The 19,236-nt window shown below is 42.4% G+C and overlaps 1 protein-coding gene across 2 annotated transcripts in view; it reads left to right on the forward strand.

Annotated features, from left to right (window-relative positions):
* FAM234B (family with sequence similarity 234 member B) overlaps positions 1-19,236 on the forward strand; it is a 37,101-nt gene that overhangs the window by 453 nt on the left and 17,412 nt on the right. Inside the window, exons 1-5 of one of the 2 annotated variants that reach the window (XM_050748228.1) lie at positions 145-314; positions 11,036-11,431; positions 13,923-14,021; positions 17,048-17,236; positions 18,317-18,447. In XM_050748228.1, the coding sequence (XP_050604185.1) occupies positions 11,341-11,431; positions 13,923-14,021; positions 17,048-17,236; positions 18,317-18,447 (510 nt within the window). In that variant the 5' untranslated portion in view covers positions 145-314; positions 11,036-11,340. Of the gene's footprint in view, positions 1-144; positions 315-11,035; positions 11,432-13,922; positions 14,022-17,047; positions 17,237-18,316; positions 18,448-19,236 lie in introns of those variants that run through there. The other variant, XM_050748227.1, reaches the window with a different exon arrangement.

Raw genomic sequence — 19,236 nt, forward strand, 5'->3', positions numbered from 1 at the left:
GGTTCCTGTGCCACCAGGGGGCGAGAGGGGCGTCCAGCGGGGCAGGGGTCGCGGGCGCCGGGCGAACGCGGAGACGCGCGGGGAGAGGGCGCCGAGCAGGTGTTGTGGCGGGGAGTGTCAGGACGCCGGTCGCCGCTGTCCCGAGGGGAGGCTAGTGAGAGGAGCATCCTTCCCGAGCGCCGCGGACCGGGCACCGCGGGGACTCCGGCGCCTTCTGTCTTGGCTGGACCTGGGCGGGGGCGGCGGGACGGCGAGTGGCCCTCTGTGGATCATCCCCTCTACCTAATGACAGCAGCGAAGCATCCATGAGGCAGGTGGGACAGGTGTTTACGTCCCTTCCTAGTTTACAGAAGACAAAATGAGAGTTATTTGGCTAATTGAATTGTCCCAGGTCTCTCAAGTATTGGGAAAGCTCGGCCTTGAACGTCAGGGGTCTTTTCACTCTAAATCCTGAACTTTTGATTCCACTTGGTCGGTCTCCAGCTGCCGAGATTAAGCATGGGAAATGATTTGGCACCTATAAGTTGAAGATAATGTATGGAATCTTCTTTAAGGCAGCGTTAGGGGTGATGACAACTTCCAGAGCTGATTCAGTACTTCGGGCAGCAGCTCCAAGTTTTTTTTCCTTTCTTTTTTTTTTTTTTTCCTTCCTGAACCTCCAGAGTAGGATTGTACTGTTAGAAACTTGCTATTTTAATAAAAATATATTTATTCCACCCAAGTAAATTTTAAACATTAGGCTTTAGAAAAACTGATGGTTCTATCTAAATAAGTTTTAAGCATTAAACTATAAACATTTGTTTGCTGATAATTTGTATTAGAGGGAAAAGCAGTTGCTTTCACTGTTATCTCTAGAGAGGGCTCTTTGGGTGTTGGGTGGATAGCTAGTTTGAGGTTGCAGGGGGATTACAGGGTCCTTGTTCTCAAGGAGCTTCCAGTTTGCTACCCTGAAGTGAACCTTGCCATTTGGATGACACTGGGTTGGATATTAATTTGCATTTCTGTCCCCAGACTTCATGACCTCAGACAGATTTTTTTTTTTTTTATGGGCTCATTGGAACATTGGAAGGAACACTGATAGTATCTGTCTTGGAATGTGTACATAACACTGGAATTAAATGAGAGACGTGGCCCTTTACTTGCAGGATTAATTTTTTACTTTGAAGAGAGTAGCCTTGTATATCCTTAGTGTAGAATGATATCCTCCCAGAGGGATAATAAGATGTCAGACACATTTAGCTTTATTTCTTTTTTTCTTTTAGGGTCCTTTTTTTTTTAAACATTTTTATTTCAGTGTAGGTCATTGTTATTCTCTAAGAATGAGAATGCGGGGAAATCTTGCTTTAGCAACTCTTGAGCTCTTTTGTGTTCTTATGCCTCAAGGCTGTGGTGTTATTACTCCCTGGAGTATTAGTTGTAGGAACTGGTTGGGGTTCCCATAGCCCAGTCCCTGAGCCTGTTTGGCAGGCAGCTTGGCCCTGAACCCTGAGACATGCTTGATACCTTTTTAGGCCCAGATATAGTAGGCATGTGTTCTTTCATGTGATGTGGGTTTTAAGAAAATAAAACCACTTGCACTTTTCCTCGTCTTCTTGCCCTTTCTTGCCTCCACCCAAAATACTATTGTTAGTTTTTGCATTAGGTACAAGTTGTTTTCATATAGCTTTTTTTGACTCCCCTGTAATTGGGGTTCTGAGACTGCTGTCCTGTTTGGGCTACTGTGTTATGTTCCCGTAGTTAACATCCCCACTGTTTTCTTTTTTGTTTTTGTTTTTGAGATGGAGTTTCGCTCTTCTTGCCCAGGCTGGAGTGCAATGGCGTGATCTTGGTTCACTGCAACCTCCGCCTTCTGGGTTCAAGCAATTCTCCTGCCTCAGCCTCCCGAGTAGCTGGGATTACAGGCATGCTCCACAACACCCGGCTAATTTTGTATTTTTAGTAGAGATGGGGTTTCTCCATGTTGGTCAGGCTGGTCGCGAACTCCTGACCTCAGGTGATCGCCTGCCTTGGCCTCCCAAAGTGCTGGGTTTACAGGCGTGAGCCACTGTGCCAAGCCCCAACATCCCTACTGTTTTCATGTGTGAGGACGTCAGGATGGAATGGTGGCTGAGAGCATGAAACAGGCTCAGATTCAAATCCAGTCTTTACTTAATTAGTTACTTAATCTCTTTAAGCTTTAGTTTCCTCATCTGTAACAATAACATTATTATGGAACATTCACTCTATGCCACACATTCTACTACATATTTACCTCCTAGGGTTATCTGAAATAGTAAAGGACATGGATGTACTTAGGAGATCTAGTAAGCTCTGACATACGTTAATTAGTCAGTAAGTGTTAGCTGTTGTCATCAGCACCATGCTCATTTATGAATGTGATACCTGAAGGAAGGCTTGATGTAATAGTGAGCTCTTGACAGATCTCAGCAGCCTTGTTAGAAAAGAGCAGTTTCGCTAAGCTCGGGAAGGAAAGATGTTTGGCTCACATGCATAAAATGAGGTTAATTAGTAGCAGAAGGCCAATATGACATTCATAAAGCCAGTAGGACAGCTTGTCTCCTAAGTATATATGTATTTTTTTCCTTAGGCCATTTTATAGTTTGAAGGTCAAACACTGGAGGGAATATCAGAGCAAAATGATTTTTTATGATTTGTTTTATTTGTGTAACTTAGAGTCATTATATGCCCTTGGATAAACTAACCCATGATATGAATTATTTACCTTTAGTTGCAGTAGAGTGTATTGTATAGTATATGTACAGTACAGTGTATGCTATAGTATCATATATGTTATAGAATAGTGTATGTTTTAGTATATTTCCTGAAAACATTTGGGTATGGTATAATTGCATCACTTTCCTATTTGTGTTTTCCTCTCTACCATTTTGGAAATCCTATTATATTTAAACAGCATCTTTAGTCTTCCTAAGAGGAAAAGCAATAGCTGTGGAAAGCTCACTTACAATGATTTGCTATGAAATCAGTGCCCTCTCCCTTATTCTTTGAAAACCTTTCATTCATTAAAAATTTGGGTGCTGGCTGAAAGTAGCAAGGAAGCGAGTGAGTGTTAAGTGTCCTGAACTTGGAAGCTGGATTTGATGCCTAGCTCCTCAGCCTGAGTAGGACTTAAGGCAAGTTGGCGGACTTCTTTTCCTTCACTCTCTCTTATTGTCTTTCTGTAAATAGAAAAAAAAATTATTTAAGACTTCTGTAATAAAAACTTGCAGTCGGTGATCCTTAAGCTGAAGTTTGTTTTTGCACTATCTGAAAAAAAATTAGTATAAAAGTATTTATTCCTCTGAAAAGGCTGGCCAAGAACTGGCCCCTAGTCTTCTGTAATGTAAAGAAAGCACAGGAGTATGATAACTCTGAGCACTTGTGTGCTTGTCTTTATATTTCGGCGATATCCTGGCTGGGTCAGAATGCTTGGACATCAAATTGCATGTTCTTTCTCTGAGGACTTTTGAGATATTGCTCCACCATCTTTTAATAGTGTGTGTGACTATGGAGAAATCTTTGCCTGATTTTTGTTCCCGTCAGTAGTGACTTGATTCTTTTTCCTTTGGCCTGGCTGCTCATAGGATTCCTTCTTTGTCCTTGAAGTCCTGCGCCTTTACTAGGATGTATTTCAGTATTGATTCTTCTGAATCAGTTTTTTTTGGGACTCTGTGTACTCATTATTCTGCAGTTTTAGGTCTTTATTGTAGGAACTTTTTTTTTTGCAACCCTTTAAAATACTGCTTTTGGTATTTTCTTTTCTGTTATCCTCTTCCGTCATGCATATATTGGCTCACCTTTGTTGTCAGTATCTATCATGTTGTTTCTAGTCTTTTTAAAAAGCCTTGATTTTTTTCCATGGGATCATATGTAGCCAGTACAGACTTTGAGGCCAGACTGGTTTTAAATTGTTACCTATCACTTGCTGTTTAACTATGGGCCAGTGTGTTAGTCTGTTTTCGCACTGCTAATAAAGACATACTTGAGACGAGGCAATTTACAAAAGAAAGAGATTTAATGGACTTACAGTTCCATGTGCCTAGGGAGGCCTCACAATCATGGTGGAAGGTAAAAGGCACATCTTACATGGTGGTGGCAAGAGAGAGAATGAGAACCAAGCGAAACAGAGTTCCCCTTGTAAAACCATCAGATCTCGTGAGACTTATTCACTACCATGAGAACAGTATGGGAGAAACTGCCCCCATGATTCAATTATCTCCCATTGGGTCCCTCCCACAACACATGGGAATTATGGGAGTACAATTCAAGTTGAGATTTGGGTGGGGACACAGAGCCAAACCATATCCGCTTAACTTAAACTTCAAAGCCTCAGCTTCCTCGTCTTGAAAGTGAAGACAGTAATGTGTCTACCTCACACAGTTGTTATGAAGATTTGCTGAGATAAGAATTTTTTTTTTGACACGAAGTCTTGCTCTGTTACTCAGGCTGGAGTGCAGTGGCACGGTCTCAACTCACTCTAACCTCCACCTCCCCAGGTTCAAACAATTTTAATGCCTCAGCCTCCTGAGTAGCTGGGGTTACAGGCGCCTGCCACCACACGTGGCTAATTTTTGTATTTTCAGTAGACACAGGGTCTTGCCATGTTGGCCAGGCTGGTCTTGAAGTCCTGGCCTGAAGTGATCCCTCGCCTTGGCCTCGCAAAGTGCTGGGATTACAGGCGTGAGTCAGCACCCCTGGCCTGAGATAAGACATTAAAAGGGCTTGGAAGAGTGTAGGATAAGTGTTCAGAACTGCCAGCTGTAGTTATTTCCATTTCATTTTGCTTGATTTTCACTAGTCTGTTCTTTATGTCTCTGACTCTGTTTTCAGCAATATCTGTTCCTTTAGCTGATTCCAATAAGGATTTCTTTTCTCAAATTGGTTTTTTATTTTTTCCAGTGTTTTCCTGAGTGCTTATTTCAGAGAAGACGATTTTCCTAAATTTCCCAGACTCTGTGGGGAAGTATATGTTCATTATTTCTTCCATCTTATGGTGTGATTTGTCCAGCATTTGTTCTTCAGCTAATTGTTTGCTATGTTTCATTGTTACTTCTTTCTTGAATATTCATAGAGCTTTGTGGTATCTTGTGGAATGAGTACTAAACATGGCTTCTTTCTGGTTATTACTCACATTTAAATGGGGCAGTTGTTTGACAGCCTGGCTATTGCCAGAGGGGTGATGTAGGGCAGTTGGAAGCTAGAATGTAATCCAGGCCTGTTAAGTCAGCTGGCTCCCCACCAGCACGCTTCCTGTGTGGATGTCTCTATCCTGGCTAGGACGAGGCTTTTCACAGGACTGTAGGGTGCTGGTTTGGCGTTTCCTTCACTGACTTTGTTGTGCCAGTTATCAATTTATTGCCTGTGAACTCCAAATTCACCTTTGTTGACTGATCTGTGAAAGCGGGTGTGAGCCCTTTTAAATATCGTTTGTCCTGCCTTGGATATTGTCTCTCAGTCCTAGGGGACCTTGTAGAGTTCTCTTCCATCTTTATGTTTACTCTCCTGTCTTCGCTTAGTAATTTTTTATGTTAAACTTGTCCTCTTTGAACTACTGCTTGGCTTCTGCCTCCTGACTGGGCGCAGTCAGAGTGATTATGCCCGGTGACTTTTCGAACCTGCCATCCTGACAGTGTGCTTTTTGTGACGATGTCAGCTTGTGCTTTTCCTCCTTCGGTCCTACTTCCCTTTGACTCTGTGGTGTCGAATGGGGCTCATTGGTGCTTCTGTGACCCCAGACTTTGTCTTTCCAAGCAAGCAATTACTGGTTTGGCTGTATTTGTGGAACAAGGGAGGTAGTATAACTTGTTGGTTAGAACAACAAGTAGACTCTGCAGTCAGATGCCTGGGTTTGAATCCTGGCTTTTCTTTTGGCTAGTTCTGTGATCTTAGCCATCTTACCTCTCTATATTTTATTTTTCTTGTTGATAAAATGGGGGGATAATAATAATAATATCTACCATATGAGGTTGATGTGAGGATTAAATGAATTAACACATGCAAAATGCTTGGATCAGTGCCTGGGACAGTAGTCACTCAATATACTTCCAGTTGTCATCGTCATCATCATCATCATCATCATCTTACTGTTGTCATGATTATTAATGCTGTGAACTCGGCTCATTGCTGAAGATCTGCAATGTATGTGCAATATATATCCACAAGATGTATTTGCCTGCTCTTACTGAGCTTTCTCAGCTGAGTACAAGTTTCAGTGCATTTGGTTCATAACTTGTGGTTTGGGAATGCGACTGTTTCCTATTTTGTGTTCTATTTTTATTTTTCTTTATTTGTCTTCCTGGTTTTAGGAAGAGAATGTGACAGAAATGCCCACTTTTGCCATCGTTAACTAGAAGCATGTAATCTTGCTAAACAGACCAATTTGACAGCAGCTTTTTTCTCAAGGAATGCTTGCAAATTGTTTTATAAATTTCTTACAGATTTTATAAGTTCCTGGAGCATATGCTTCTCTTCCTGCCTGCCTGTGATAGTACATAGCATGAGAAAAGTGAATTTCCTTTAAATTGTTTTGCTGGGCAGCATTTTATTAATGATTTCACTTTGACAAAGGTACTGTTTTAGCCCGATATGTTTCTTGCAGGGTGGAGACTGACTAGCAAGATTGAATTTGATGTCGATGCTAAATTTTTCACTTGGTGCTAAAAATCCAATTGCACAATTATAGGGTGGCTTAAGCATGTGTTCAAAATGCTTGGGAGTTTTAATTGAATCAGTATGTGATGTGAATGCCAAGAAAGCTATCAAGATCTTACATTATAGAAATTGAACTGTTGTTTGCTATCTGGAGTAGATAGGAAATAGGTCTGCCCTCCCTTTCTCTGGTCAGACTGTACCTAGGATTGTATCCAGTTCCAGGAACCATACTTTAAAAAGCACAGACGTATCACATTGTGTCCAGAGGAGAATGACCAGGATGTTGAGGACACCTGAAACAATGTTTCTTCAAGTCATGGGTTGAGAGAGGTGGAGGTGTTTGACTTGGAGATGAGAAGAGTGGGGGAGGGCACTGGGAGATACAATGCCAGCACCAGTGATGGCAATGATAATAATAGAAGCTAAAATTTGTTGTGTGACTATAAGCCAGGCACTGAGAACCACACATATATTATCTTATTGGATTCTCATCACAATCGTATGAGCTAAAAAGAATAATTATTCCATTTCATAAATAGGGAAATTGATGCTCAATAAAGTTAAGAAATTTGAGACCACATAGTTCATAAGAGATATAGCCAGGATTTGGCTTGATGTTTGATTGTGAAGAATTGAGCTCTTAAATACCATATCATATGTCTCTTGTGACTGATACCTTTGAGTGTTTGAAGGACTTGCATGTGAAAGAGGGATCCCAGAAATTAAAACTGGGGTAGATAATTGGCAACTTCCCAGAAAAAAATTCTTGAATCAGTGTAAAGAATTTTTTTCTAAATTAGAGGTCAGTGTAGCCCTAATACAGGTTACATTCAGGTGTTTGCTAAGTGACTGATTGGTAGGTCTTTGTAAGTAGCTAGTTGTAAGTTTGGGATGGGGTGGGGATGGATTATGTGATCTTTAAGGTCTCTTGCTGTGCTTTCTCAAGTGACTCTAGAGTTGAGAACTCTGTGTGTGCTTTCCTGTTTTTCAGATACATATAAACATTTTAAATTGTCAAAAAATACATACACCATAAAATTTACTATCTTAACCATTTTAAGTATACAGGTCAGTATTAACTGTATATGCACCTCATCTCTAGTACTTTTTCATCTTGTAAAACTGAAACTCCATACTTATTCAGTAACAACTTTTCCTTCTACCTCCAGACCTAGGCAACAACCATTCTACTTTCTGTTTCTGTGAATGTGACTACTCTAGATAACTCATATAAGTGGAATCACACAGTATTGTCTTTTTGTGCATGGCTCATTTCACTTAGCATAATGTCCTCAAGGTTCATCCATTTTGTAGCAAGTGTCAGAAGTTCCTTCCTTTTTAGAGCTGAATAATATTCCGTGGTATGTACATATCACATTTTGTTTATCATGTCAGGTGTATTTTAGCTAAAAAACAAAACAAAAACAATCACTTTAAAAAGCATTAGAGTTAATATTATTCTAACAACCCATGGCTCTGTGTGCAAATTATTATTGGTTCATGGAGTAGAAATACAAATTGAAGGAGATTATCTGGAACCTCTACTGACCCCATGGCATATTCTGAAAGTACTATTTTGAATTAAGTTTCTAATAACTGATTTATTTTCTTGTAATTTGTGCCTTTTAAAAATCAAATATAATATTTATTGGGCAAAGTGTGTAGCTTTGAAAATAAAAATAAATGGAAATAATTTCTAGTTATTAGGATGACAGATTATTCAGTATTTCTTTGGATTTTTTTTGAAAGTCCTTAATGTTATAATTCTGTGGAATGTTCATTTTAAAAAATCTAAAATTTATTGTTTTTTTAATGTACCAAATACTAAACTTTAACACCACAAGTTTTACTTCCAACATCTGGTATTGGAGGAACCAGCCACCAGTATTTCAACGTAGGTTCTTTCTATTTTCCCTAAGTGTAGCCGGTCTGAGAAATAAAGAGAAAGAGTACAAAGAGAGGGATTTTATAGCTGGGCCTCTGGGGGTAACATCACATATCAGTAGGTCCCTAATGTCCCGAGCCGCAAAACCAGCAAATTTTTATTAGGGATTTTATTTTTATTTTTATTTATTTATTTATTTATTTTTTGTTTTTTTTTTTTTTTTGAGACGGAGTCTCGCTCTGTCGCCCAGCCTGGAGTGCAGTGGCCGGATCTCGGCTCACTGCAAGCTCCGCCTCCCGGGTTTACGCCATTCTCCTGGCTCAGCCTCCTGAGTAGCTGGGACTACAGACGCTCGCCACCTCGCCCGGCTATTTTTTTGTATTTTTTTACTAGAGACGGGGTTTCACCGGGTTAGCCAGGATGGTCTCGATCTCCTGACCTCGTGATCCGCCCGTCTCGGCCTCCCAAAGTGCTGGGATTACAGGCTTGAGCCACCGCGCCCGGCCTATTAGGGATTTTAAAAGGGAAAGAGGTGTATGAACAGGGAGTAGGTCACAAAGATCACGTGCTTCAAAGGGCAATAAAGATCACAAGGCAAAGGCAAAATTAGAATTACTCATGAGGGTGTATGTCCCGCTGTGCATGTATTGTCTTGATAAACGTCTTAACAGAAAACAGGGTTGGAGAGCAGAGAACCAGTCTGACCAAAAATTACCAGGTTGGAATTTCCCCATCCTAGTAAGCCTGAGGGTACTTTGGGAGACCAGGGCGTGTTTCAGTCCTTATCTCAACCACATAAGATAGACACTCCCAGAGCGGCCATTTATAGCCCTCCCCCAAGGAATGCATTCCTTCCCCAGGGTATTCCTTGCTGGGAAAGTAGTTCAGCGATATCTTCCCTACTTGCACATCCGTTTTTTAGGCTCTCTGCAAGAAGAAAAATATGACTCTATTCTGCCCAACCCCGCAGGCAGTTGGTTATCTTCCCTTGTTCCCTGAGAATTGCTGTTATTCTGTTCTTTTTCAAGGTGCACCGATTTCATATTGTTCAAACATACATGTTTTACAATCAGTTTGTACAGTAGTGGTCCTGAGGTGATGTACATTCTCAGTTTATGAAGATAATGGGATTAAGAGCTTAAAGTAAAGACAGACATAAGAAATTATAAGAGTATTATTAGGGAAGGGATAAATGTCCATGAAATCTTCACAATTTATGATCAGAGATTGCAGTAAAGACAGGCATAAGAAATTATAAAAGTATTAATTTTGGGAATTGATAAATGTCCATGAAATCTTCACAATTTATGTTCTCCTGCCGCGGTTCCAGCAGGTCTCTCCATTCGGGGTCCCTGACTTCCTGCAACAATCTGGTCTCCATATAGTGTTTTATTCTTTCATTTTATTAATTGAACAAACTGAGATATAATGTATGAAATGACATCACCAAGGCCAAGGTGACCCAGAGGTAGACACTAGCATTAGTAATTATTCTTTTCCTCTTTTTAATTAGCTGGGTTATGTGTTTTTTATTTTTAATATTTCCTCTGAACAAAAGATTTAATGATAGAGTTTACATTAGTGATAGATTACCAGATAAAGTCTCCCCAAAAGAAACATTTTCTTGGTTGTTACTTGGTGGTAACATGAAGTAAAGGCATAAAATCATTCAGTCATTGGCAGTGAGGCCAAGGGGTGAGTGGCTTGGGAGAAGGTGTGCCTAGGCCTTTCTGTAATTTCTGTCTCAGCTATCCCAAATCAACACTGCAGGCTAAGTAAAAAAAAGTGCTTGCCGTGCAAAGCAGCCTCAAGGCAAGTCCCCTACTTCTGTATTCCAGCTAGATCACCACCCCTCCCAGAATGCTTGCTCAGAAGAGCAGTTTTTGGGGGTAAACACTATTTACTAAAAGATATACTGAAAGGGCCTTCAAATCACAGGATGGTTCTTAGAAGTGAGATTTCAATACATCTTCAGATGAACATTCAGTGTTCAACTTTCTAAGTTGTTTCCATAGAAACAGTTGGGAAGCCACAGATATTGGGCTGTGAGAAGCAGTGTATGGAGAATAATTGTTCTAAAAGTTTACCAGGAAAGATTAGGACGTCACAGATGTAAGAAAATCTGAGGCAGTATGCACATTAGGCACATGGAGAGTTGACACAAAGCCATGGTCTTTTTCTTGAGTGAGATTCGAACACATTAAGAGAGCTTTCTTTTTAAACTGAAGACATTTTAAATTTGCTAACTTCTGCCTCCTTTTCCGTTGTCTTCAACTCATGCAGGCAGTGATCCTGGAGCACTGCTTTTGTTTTTCCTTCCATTCCTAACCCCCGCTTCGCTGGCTTGTTTTACAGATAGCCACCAAGGTTCAAACTTGATGTAAACCTGGATTTTTTTGTTTTACTTTTCTGTGTTCTCCTGGGTATTTACAGATGCCATATATTTGGTGAGGGTGTCTCCTCCCCAGTTCTCCTTGACTGTCTGTTTTTCTGTCTTTTCAGGGAAGAAGAGTCCAGACCTAGGGGAGTATGATCCCCTCACCCAGGCTGACAGTGACGAGAGTGAAGACGATCTGGTGCTTAACTTGCAGAAGAATGGAGGGGTCAAAAATGGGAAGAGTCCTTTGGGAGAAGCGCCAGAACCCGACTCAGATGCTGAGGTTGCAGAGGCTGCAAAGCCACATCTTTCGGAAGTCACCACGGAGGGCTACCCCTCGGAACCCCTTGGGGGCCTGGAACAGAAGGCAGCCTCCTCCCTGGTGTCATATGTGCGCACATCTGTCTTCCTGCTGACTTTGGGGATCTCGATGATCCTGGTCCTCCTGTGTGCTTTCCTGATCCCCTGTCCTCCCAGAGATCTGCACAGCACCTGGAGCCGCCATTTGGGCTCCCAGGGAGGTGAGCTGCAGAATCTTCAGCCCTAATCCTGTGAAACTTCATGCTATCTCTCATTACATTTAAATTTTCCTCTAAATCTGAAAACTTAATATGTGTCATGTGGCATTCCCCACCCTGCCCTCCCCGCTGTGTGGAGGTGGCAAGGAGATTAAGATTTGAAAGAAAACAAACACCTCCAAAAACCTGGGAATCACTGCTCTGTGTCTGTTGGCATTGGTCTTTATTCGACCCAGAGAGGACGGGGCTGGTTTGCTGGGTTCCTGCTGTGGAGCCAGCACTGTATCGGGGGAATGCAAAGCTGTAGGAAGGGCTATTTACAGAGAAAAGCAAGGTTCAAGGCCTGGCTGCACCAGGTATAGGGCTCTTGTAGAACCCTTCGACATTCGTTGATTATAGAGGCCTGATCTAATTTAAATGATAAAATAATTTCATTTCCTGTAAAAGATAGTTGCTATCTTTTCTTTCTTGCTCCTCATGGTTAGGGTGGTGCTGTCTGAGTAATTCCAGCTATTCTGTCTCCTTTTGGAGCAGGCTTCTTTAAAACCTCTTGCTCTAGAATGGGACTTACGTCTCACCTGTGTTGAGTAGTCCTGTCTCTTGTGAACTGGATTAGGCTCTCCTCAGACCCTGGCATCCTGTTGATCTAGAAATGTTTATCTCTGCCACTTCTCTGAGCCCAGTTGGATTAGCTTCTGACAAGTTCTGTGTTCTCATCTTCAGTTTCTCTGAAGGCAAGTTTAATTTACATATATTTATATACAGTCTAAAGGTGACAGATTGTTGGTGTGTCTGCCACCCAGCTTTAGAAATAGAACATCATTGAGACCTTCACAATCTCTTGTGTGTCCCTCCTGACCACATCCTCCTCTGCCCACCAAAGGCCTCTGCTATCCTGAATTTTTTGTTGATTATTCCTTTTTCTGTAAAGTTTAACCATGTCAATATGCCAGGTTTTAAATTTTACATGAATTTAATCATGCAGTCTTCTGTGAACTGCCTTTTTTTTTTTTTTTGTGACAGAGTCTTGCTCTGTCACCCAGGCTGGAGTGCAGTGGCACAATCTCAGCTCACTGCTGAGACTTCGCCTCCTGAGTTCAAGTGATTTTCGTGCCTTAGCCTCCCATGTAGCCAGGATTACAGGAGCTCGCCACCACACCTGGCTAATTTTTGTATTTTCAATAGAGACGGGGTTTCGCCATTTTGGCCGGGCTGATCTTGAACTCCTGACCTCAGATGATCCGCCTGCCTCGGCCTCCCAAAGTGCTGGATTTATAGGTGTGAGCCACTGCGCCCAGCCCGTGACCTGCTTTTTTGTGCCACTTAATTTTCTGAAAACAATTTATTGAGATTCATCTATATTGATGCATTATACCTGGAATTTATTCATTTTCACTACTGTCTAATTTTCCATGGTATGAATATCCCATGATTTATCCATTTTACTGTTGATGAACCTTTAAGTAATGCTTCCAGTCTTTTTTTTTTTTTTTTTTTTTAATAAATAAGTGATGCTGCTAAGAACATTTTTGTGTGTGTTTCCTATTGCAGTGTATAAGAATTTCTCTAAGGCATAAACCTGGGAGTAAAATTGCTGGATCATACCACAGGGTGTGTGCATGCTCATTATTAGTAGTTTATGTTAAATTATTTTCCAACGTGGTTGTACCAATTTACACTTCCACTAGCAGTGTGTGAGTTCTCTCCAAATTGTGTGGGCATCCTCGGAGTCTACACTGTTGGGTGGTCGGGGGATGGAAGTCCAGACTCCACACGAGGCCTCTGCTGACACCACCCCTGTGGAGAGGAGGGAGAGGGCTGCCTTGTTGGTGCTAGTTGGGGTGGAACTCCTTTGGTCCTGCTCGGTGAGGATGACAGTCCTGGCCCCCAGCTGGCTTTCTCTGACATGACCCTGATGGTGGTGGTGGTGGTGGGGTGCCTTGTTACATCCAGGAGAGGATGGGAGCCCGGCTCCACGTTCAGCCTTTGCTATATGGGTGGGTGGAGCTGGGCCCATAATTTTATCTGGGGTGTTTGGTTGGAGTAGGACAGTTATTATCTAAAACTTTCCTGTCTTGCTGGACTGCACCTTTCCTGGGCTTTTGGCTAGGGAAGCCAGCCTTATCTGGGGCTTTTTTTGTCTGTACCTGTGGTGTTTTTGGGTTGCTGGCTTTTCCAGCACCCTGTCTGGGTATTATGAGGCCAAAAGAAAACCCAGAGGACTCATCACCTTGTCATTCCTTGGGTCTTGCAGTCCCTAGCTGGTCTACTTCCTTCTCTCCGCCTTTTAGAGTTGTCTTATGTTTGTTGTACATACAGTGTGCAGGACTTTTCGATGCACTTAGCCGGGGTGAGGGGAGCAGGGAGTAGGGAGAGGTGTGTCTACTGTACCTAGTCAAGGAACTGGAGTCTGCCTGGTGTTTATAGAGCTACTGGCAACAGAGAACTGGTTTGTGGTAACTTGCTCAGGACCTTTTTGTTTTTTGTATAACAGGTGGGGACCTGTCTCCATTGGAATTGGCTGATGTGAATGGAGATGGCCTGCGTGATGTGCTTCTCTCCTTTGTGATGTCAAGGAACGGGAGTGCAGTAGGTAAGTGACGTGTCTTTTCAAGACTGCTACAGGGATACCGTCAGCTAGGAGAAAACATCAGAGCTGTGTCCCAAGTGGTACTGCAGAAGGATCTGCAGTGAACAGAAAGTTAACCTTGGTTCTGGCATACATGAAAACCCTCATAGGAAAGCTTCCACATATAAATAAAGCTCAGTCTAAAAAATCAGAAGGAATTATAGCTGGAAGGAATTTTTAGTCGTGACCAGGCCAGTGAAGAAACTGCGATGCAGAGAGGAAGCGACTTGCTCACACACTTTGCAATGAACAGTGTTTAGTCCTCGGGTTTCATGGGTTTTCTCCTGGTTTTCCATTGCTTCTTAGATTATAGTGAACATTGACTTTATGCTACCTTCCTATTCCTGGCAGAAAAATTTTGTTCATAGACTTACACATCTTTACACACATACCTGTTGGCCGGGTGTTTTCCTTTCCCCCTTCAGTTTACGCTTGTAGACCTGCTGTCCATCCTGCTCTCTGCATGGGGAAGCTGAGCTGTATGGATGGTATCAACAGGCTTCCTTGCCTGCTGGTCTGCTTTCAATGGGGAGTACAGCTCAGGAATGGGAGGGGAGGAAGAGTGTGAGGGGAGGTATTCACTCCCCTGGCTCCCTCTCCGCCGGGGTCACCGCAGGATGGCTGCTACAGCCTTGACCCTGGGTCACAGCTCGTTTCAAGGTGGCCCTCCTCTAGGACTTTGCTTTTCTGGATTCCAGTAATTGCATCCTCTCCTTGTGTCTTTGTGGGGGAGCCTAACAGTTCTGAGGGTCTGCACTATAACTTGTGGTGTTTCTACACGCTGGCCACATCTTTGTGAATAGTCTTCTTATGAAACCGTCCACCACTTACCCTAATTTAGGGTGCTGTTTCTGGGATCCCAGCTTTTACACATGTCAGCTGTAGAAAAAGAAAAATGTTCTGATTTCAGTACACAAGCCTAAGTACACAAGGCTTTTGGTTGGTCCTGCAGTCTCCACTACAGTGGAGTCAAACTGCAGGCTGTGAGCTGATGCAGGGACCTAGTTTGATGTTGAGGGTGCCCTAGTGACTGCTTTTAAGTCATCTAGGCCTTGGAATACACGTCTAGGTGTGTTTTAGAGAATTCTAAACCACATCTCTTACATTAGTAGGGGTGGCTTTCTGAGGCCCACATGAGATGTAAAAGCAATCTGGGTGGAGATCTGCTATAGAGAGCATCTCCAGCCTAGGAGTAGATTTCCGTGCAATCAAAACTTGATTACGCTTTTCCTGCCTGTGACTTCTGAAGTAAAAATCTTCCCCATCTACTTAGATTTAGAGATGTTTTTAGTCATTTGGTATCTTATGTGGTTTGCTTCATATCAAGACTCATAATGGCAAGGCCGTGGGTTTGGACACAATATGGACCAGGCTGATTTGGCCACAGACTGCGCAAATAAGGATGTAGCGAACATATGGTGCTTTCTGTGTGTTGACACACCATTGTCAGCACGTAATGTATGAAGGAATTTATCCTTCCACACAGTCCTGTGAGGTAGACTCATTATTATTCCCCTTTTGCACATGAGGAAGGTGAGACACCGTGAGGTTAAAGAACTTGCCCGAAGTCCTGCCGCTGGTAAATGGTGGAGCTGGGGATTCAGATCCAAGGAGTCTGGCTCTGGAGTTCATGTCCTTGACCCTCATGCCAAGCTGCTGTGCCCATAACCCACAAAGCTCTGTGCCACTGGACACAGAGGAATTAAGTTTTTGGTCTATTCACTTGTTCCTTCATTCAGCAACTGTGTGTTGATGCTGACTGTGTGGCAGCCACTGTGCACCTTCTCTAGAGTTCTGCTGATTACACACAGACTGCCGAACAAGAGCAGCCTGGCCTCAGCCTCGAGGAGTCATGGTCTAGCAGGAAGGGGTAACGCATCACCACCTGGGAAAAGATGAGCTAGAGCATTGTAGGATGGAGTAGGTTCCTCCAGTAGGGAGAACTGCACAGGATAGGGATCCTAGCACCTTTGAGAAGCCTGGAAGTTACCATATACCACCCCTGTTTGTCATATATATCTTCTGGCAACAAGGTCTGAAACAGCCAACCATAGTTTGTCACTCGTTTTTAGGTTGTATAATTAATTAGTCGTACTGAGGAATAGATAGAAGGAAGCTCTAAAAGTTTTGTTTCCCTTTCTGTATTAGTTGTTGCTGAAAGTGGGAACTGTATGAAATGAGTCATGTATCCCTGTCCTGAGAGTGCATGTGAAACTGACAAGGGAGAAAGTTCTGAGTCTGATGTAGTAATTAAGTGACATAAAGGCTTATTTACTAAGGGCATGGCTACTCTAATCCCTTACTAGCTGTCCTTGGACCTAGGTATTAGGTCTTCCCAAATATTTTTTCCTGACTGGGACCAAATCAATTGATTCCGTACAACTCTAGACTAGCAAGACCCACTCATCATTGCTATATGTAATCTTCAAGTTTATTATTATTATTTTTTAATTTTTCTACTCTCAGGAAGCATTTGTTAGTGATGATTAGAATTCAGGTATTTTGCTCCCTGCTCTGCACACATTCTAGATCAGTCTCATGTTTCCGAGCATATCTTTTCCTACCGGTTTTTTGTTCTTAACTACTTTTTCGTATTCTCGAATTTGCTCCTGTCTCTTATTAGGCAAACAGTTGGTTGCTATAGGTGCAGACATTAGTGAGACAGTCTTTCTCCTTAAGGATATCACCATTTAGTTGGGGCCAAGGTGGCAGACATGTAAAGAGAAGTGTTGGGAAAGGTGCAAAAGTGGAGATGCATTCAACGATGTAGAGGAGGCCGCAGCTCTTGTCTTACATGAGAAGCGTGTTGAGCAAAGATGACAGGCATTCTGTGTTCACACCTTGCTGCCAGAAGTGTGGGAGGGAGCTAAATACACAAGTGTGGTTGCTGCCTTACCACCATCCACTTGGAGTTTTGTGGCCTCTTGTTCATCTCTGCCTCTTATCTCCTCTGCCTGCTTTCCTTTTTTATCTCTCTTGTGTGCTTTTAGGTGGCTCAAGGCCAGCTGCTAATCTTGTGTGCCTTTCGGGGATGAATGGCAGCACACTGTGGTCTAGTCTTCTCCCTGAGGAGGCTCGAGATATCACATGTTTGGAGCTGATGCCAGGAAGCTTGGCTGAAACCGTCTGCCTTGTGACGGGGACACACAAAATGCTCAGTGCATTCAATGCAACGTCAGGTAAATACCATTGATCACAAAAGAACTTTGCTCCTACGAGCCATAATTTTGGATTAGAATCATCTGTTGGGTAGGGGACCTTTTTACTCTCACATGGTGGAATGTCTGATTTACTGCTCTGGAATATGGTTATTAAGAAAAATGAGAGAAAAGGTTTGGGCACTTTGAGTAAACAGATCCATGGTTCAACCTGTTTGGTGATAGGATGGGGCTGGAACTGAATTACCCAAACAGAAACTACCCTGAGGCCTTTGGTGTGTAAATAGTCTCCTGACTCTGTTCTTTGTACAAAAGACAACTGAACTTTGATTCTTCATATTTGATATACATGGGATCCATGTGTAAACTTGGGCATTAACTACTTAAAAAAAAATACTCCAGTGAAGAAATAAAGGTTTGTTGAGGCTTGTTGACTAGCCTTTTAGCTTCTTACTGCATTCAGATATACATGACAAAGGGAATGAAAAAGAATCACATGTCCTGAAGGTTCTTACAGAATCCTAAGTATACGGCCCATAGGCTTGGTACTGCTGGGCCGTGTGCTCACATGGAGCGGAATAAATAACATCCTTCCCAGGTTTAGAGGTTGGAGTTTGGTTGCGGGGTGCTTCTGAGTGAAAAAAAACTGGGATTTGAGTTAACTGTAGAACTGAAGCCATCTGGAAAACTTCCTATGATGCTGTGGTGCTTACTTATGTGTGGGGGAAGGAAGCAGAGTGGTCTGGTCAGCTGCCCCTGGATGTTTCCTTAGTAGTTGTTATAATCTCTAACAGATCCGTTCCCTCACCCCAGGCAAGTGAGCCCTTCTTTGTTGGAAAGGATTTAGCACCTCCATTTTATCTAAAAGGATCTAGGTGGGAAATTATTGCATGGATTTGTTAGCCAGATACCTGAGGATTCAGATCACACTCCCTGCTCCCTCCTCCTCAGTAAGACAAAAACGAAAGGCAGTAAGTAGGCAGGAGTTGCTGTCTGTTGTTCAGCCCATTGCGTCTTTCTTTTCTGGCCTGGGAACATGGCATCTGCCTTTTCCAGAGGCAAGAAGCTGTCATAGTGACCAGCCTATGTGTCCTTCCTTAGGGAAAGCCATTTGGACTTTGAACCCAAACTACTTGTCTAATGGTACCTTAGCTGCCCCAGTTGTGGTGCTGCCAGACTTGGATGAAGATGGTGTTCGAGACCTTGTGGTTCTGGCCATTGGGGAATTGCAGGTATGATCTCTATTAAATGGTTTTTGTTTCTTATAGGGAATGCTTCTATTTTAGTTGTCTCAGCTCCTAGTGCTGCTATTATAAATACTGCTTGAAATGTTCTTTTTACAAGGGTTTAAGTAAATTCTCTTTGTGAGGTTAAGTGAATATATGACCATTATGAACCCATTTTCTCTGGCAGCCTCATGGCTCCATGGACTGCGGTGTAGTGGAGCTTTAGAGTCAGATAGGTCTGTATGTGAATTCCACCTTTACCACTTTATATCTTTGCAGCCTTGGGCAAGCCATGGAGCCTGTCCAAGCTCTGGTTTCTTCATATGTAAAAAGGGCATGTTATATCTACTTATATCATTGTTATGAAAATAAGAGCTAACATATTTAAAGTGCCTAGAGCAATGCCTACGTTTTACTGTGTATATGTATTTTTAGTTTTCCTATATTATATATGTACATTTTTATGTCAATTATAAAACAATAGAACAGGCTGGTACAAAGTTCATAAAAGATACGTAGGAAAAAAATCTAAGTCAAGCAATAATAACAACAATGACCAAAGAAAGGAGTGTTGTAATCTAGGCTGTGATAAGGCAGACTTTGATCCAGGACAGTGGCCCTTGAATTATGGTCCTAACTTGTGATTTGCAGGAACCTCAGTGTACTGGTCACTCTGCACGCAGGTAAAGTAAGAGTAGATCTTTCCTCCAAATCACAGGCAGGAGTAAATTAATGAGCAGGATGATCTCGATTTTAAGTTTTTATTCTGGAAGCGTTTTTCAGAGCTTTTGTCAA

The sequence above is a fragment of the Macaca thibetana genome, chromosome 11 (genome assembly GCF_024542745.1).
Source record: "Macaca thibetana thibetana isolate TM-01 chromosome 11, ASM2454274v1, whole genome shotgun sequence".
NCBI classification, from domain to species: Eukaryota; Metazoa; Chordata; class Mammalia; order Primates; family Cercopithecidae; genus Macaca; species Macaca thibetana.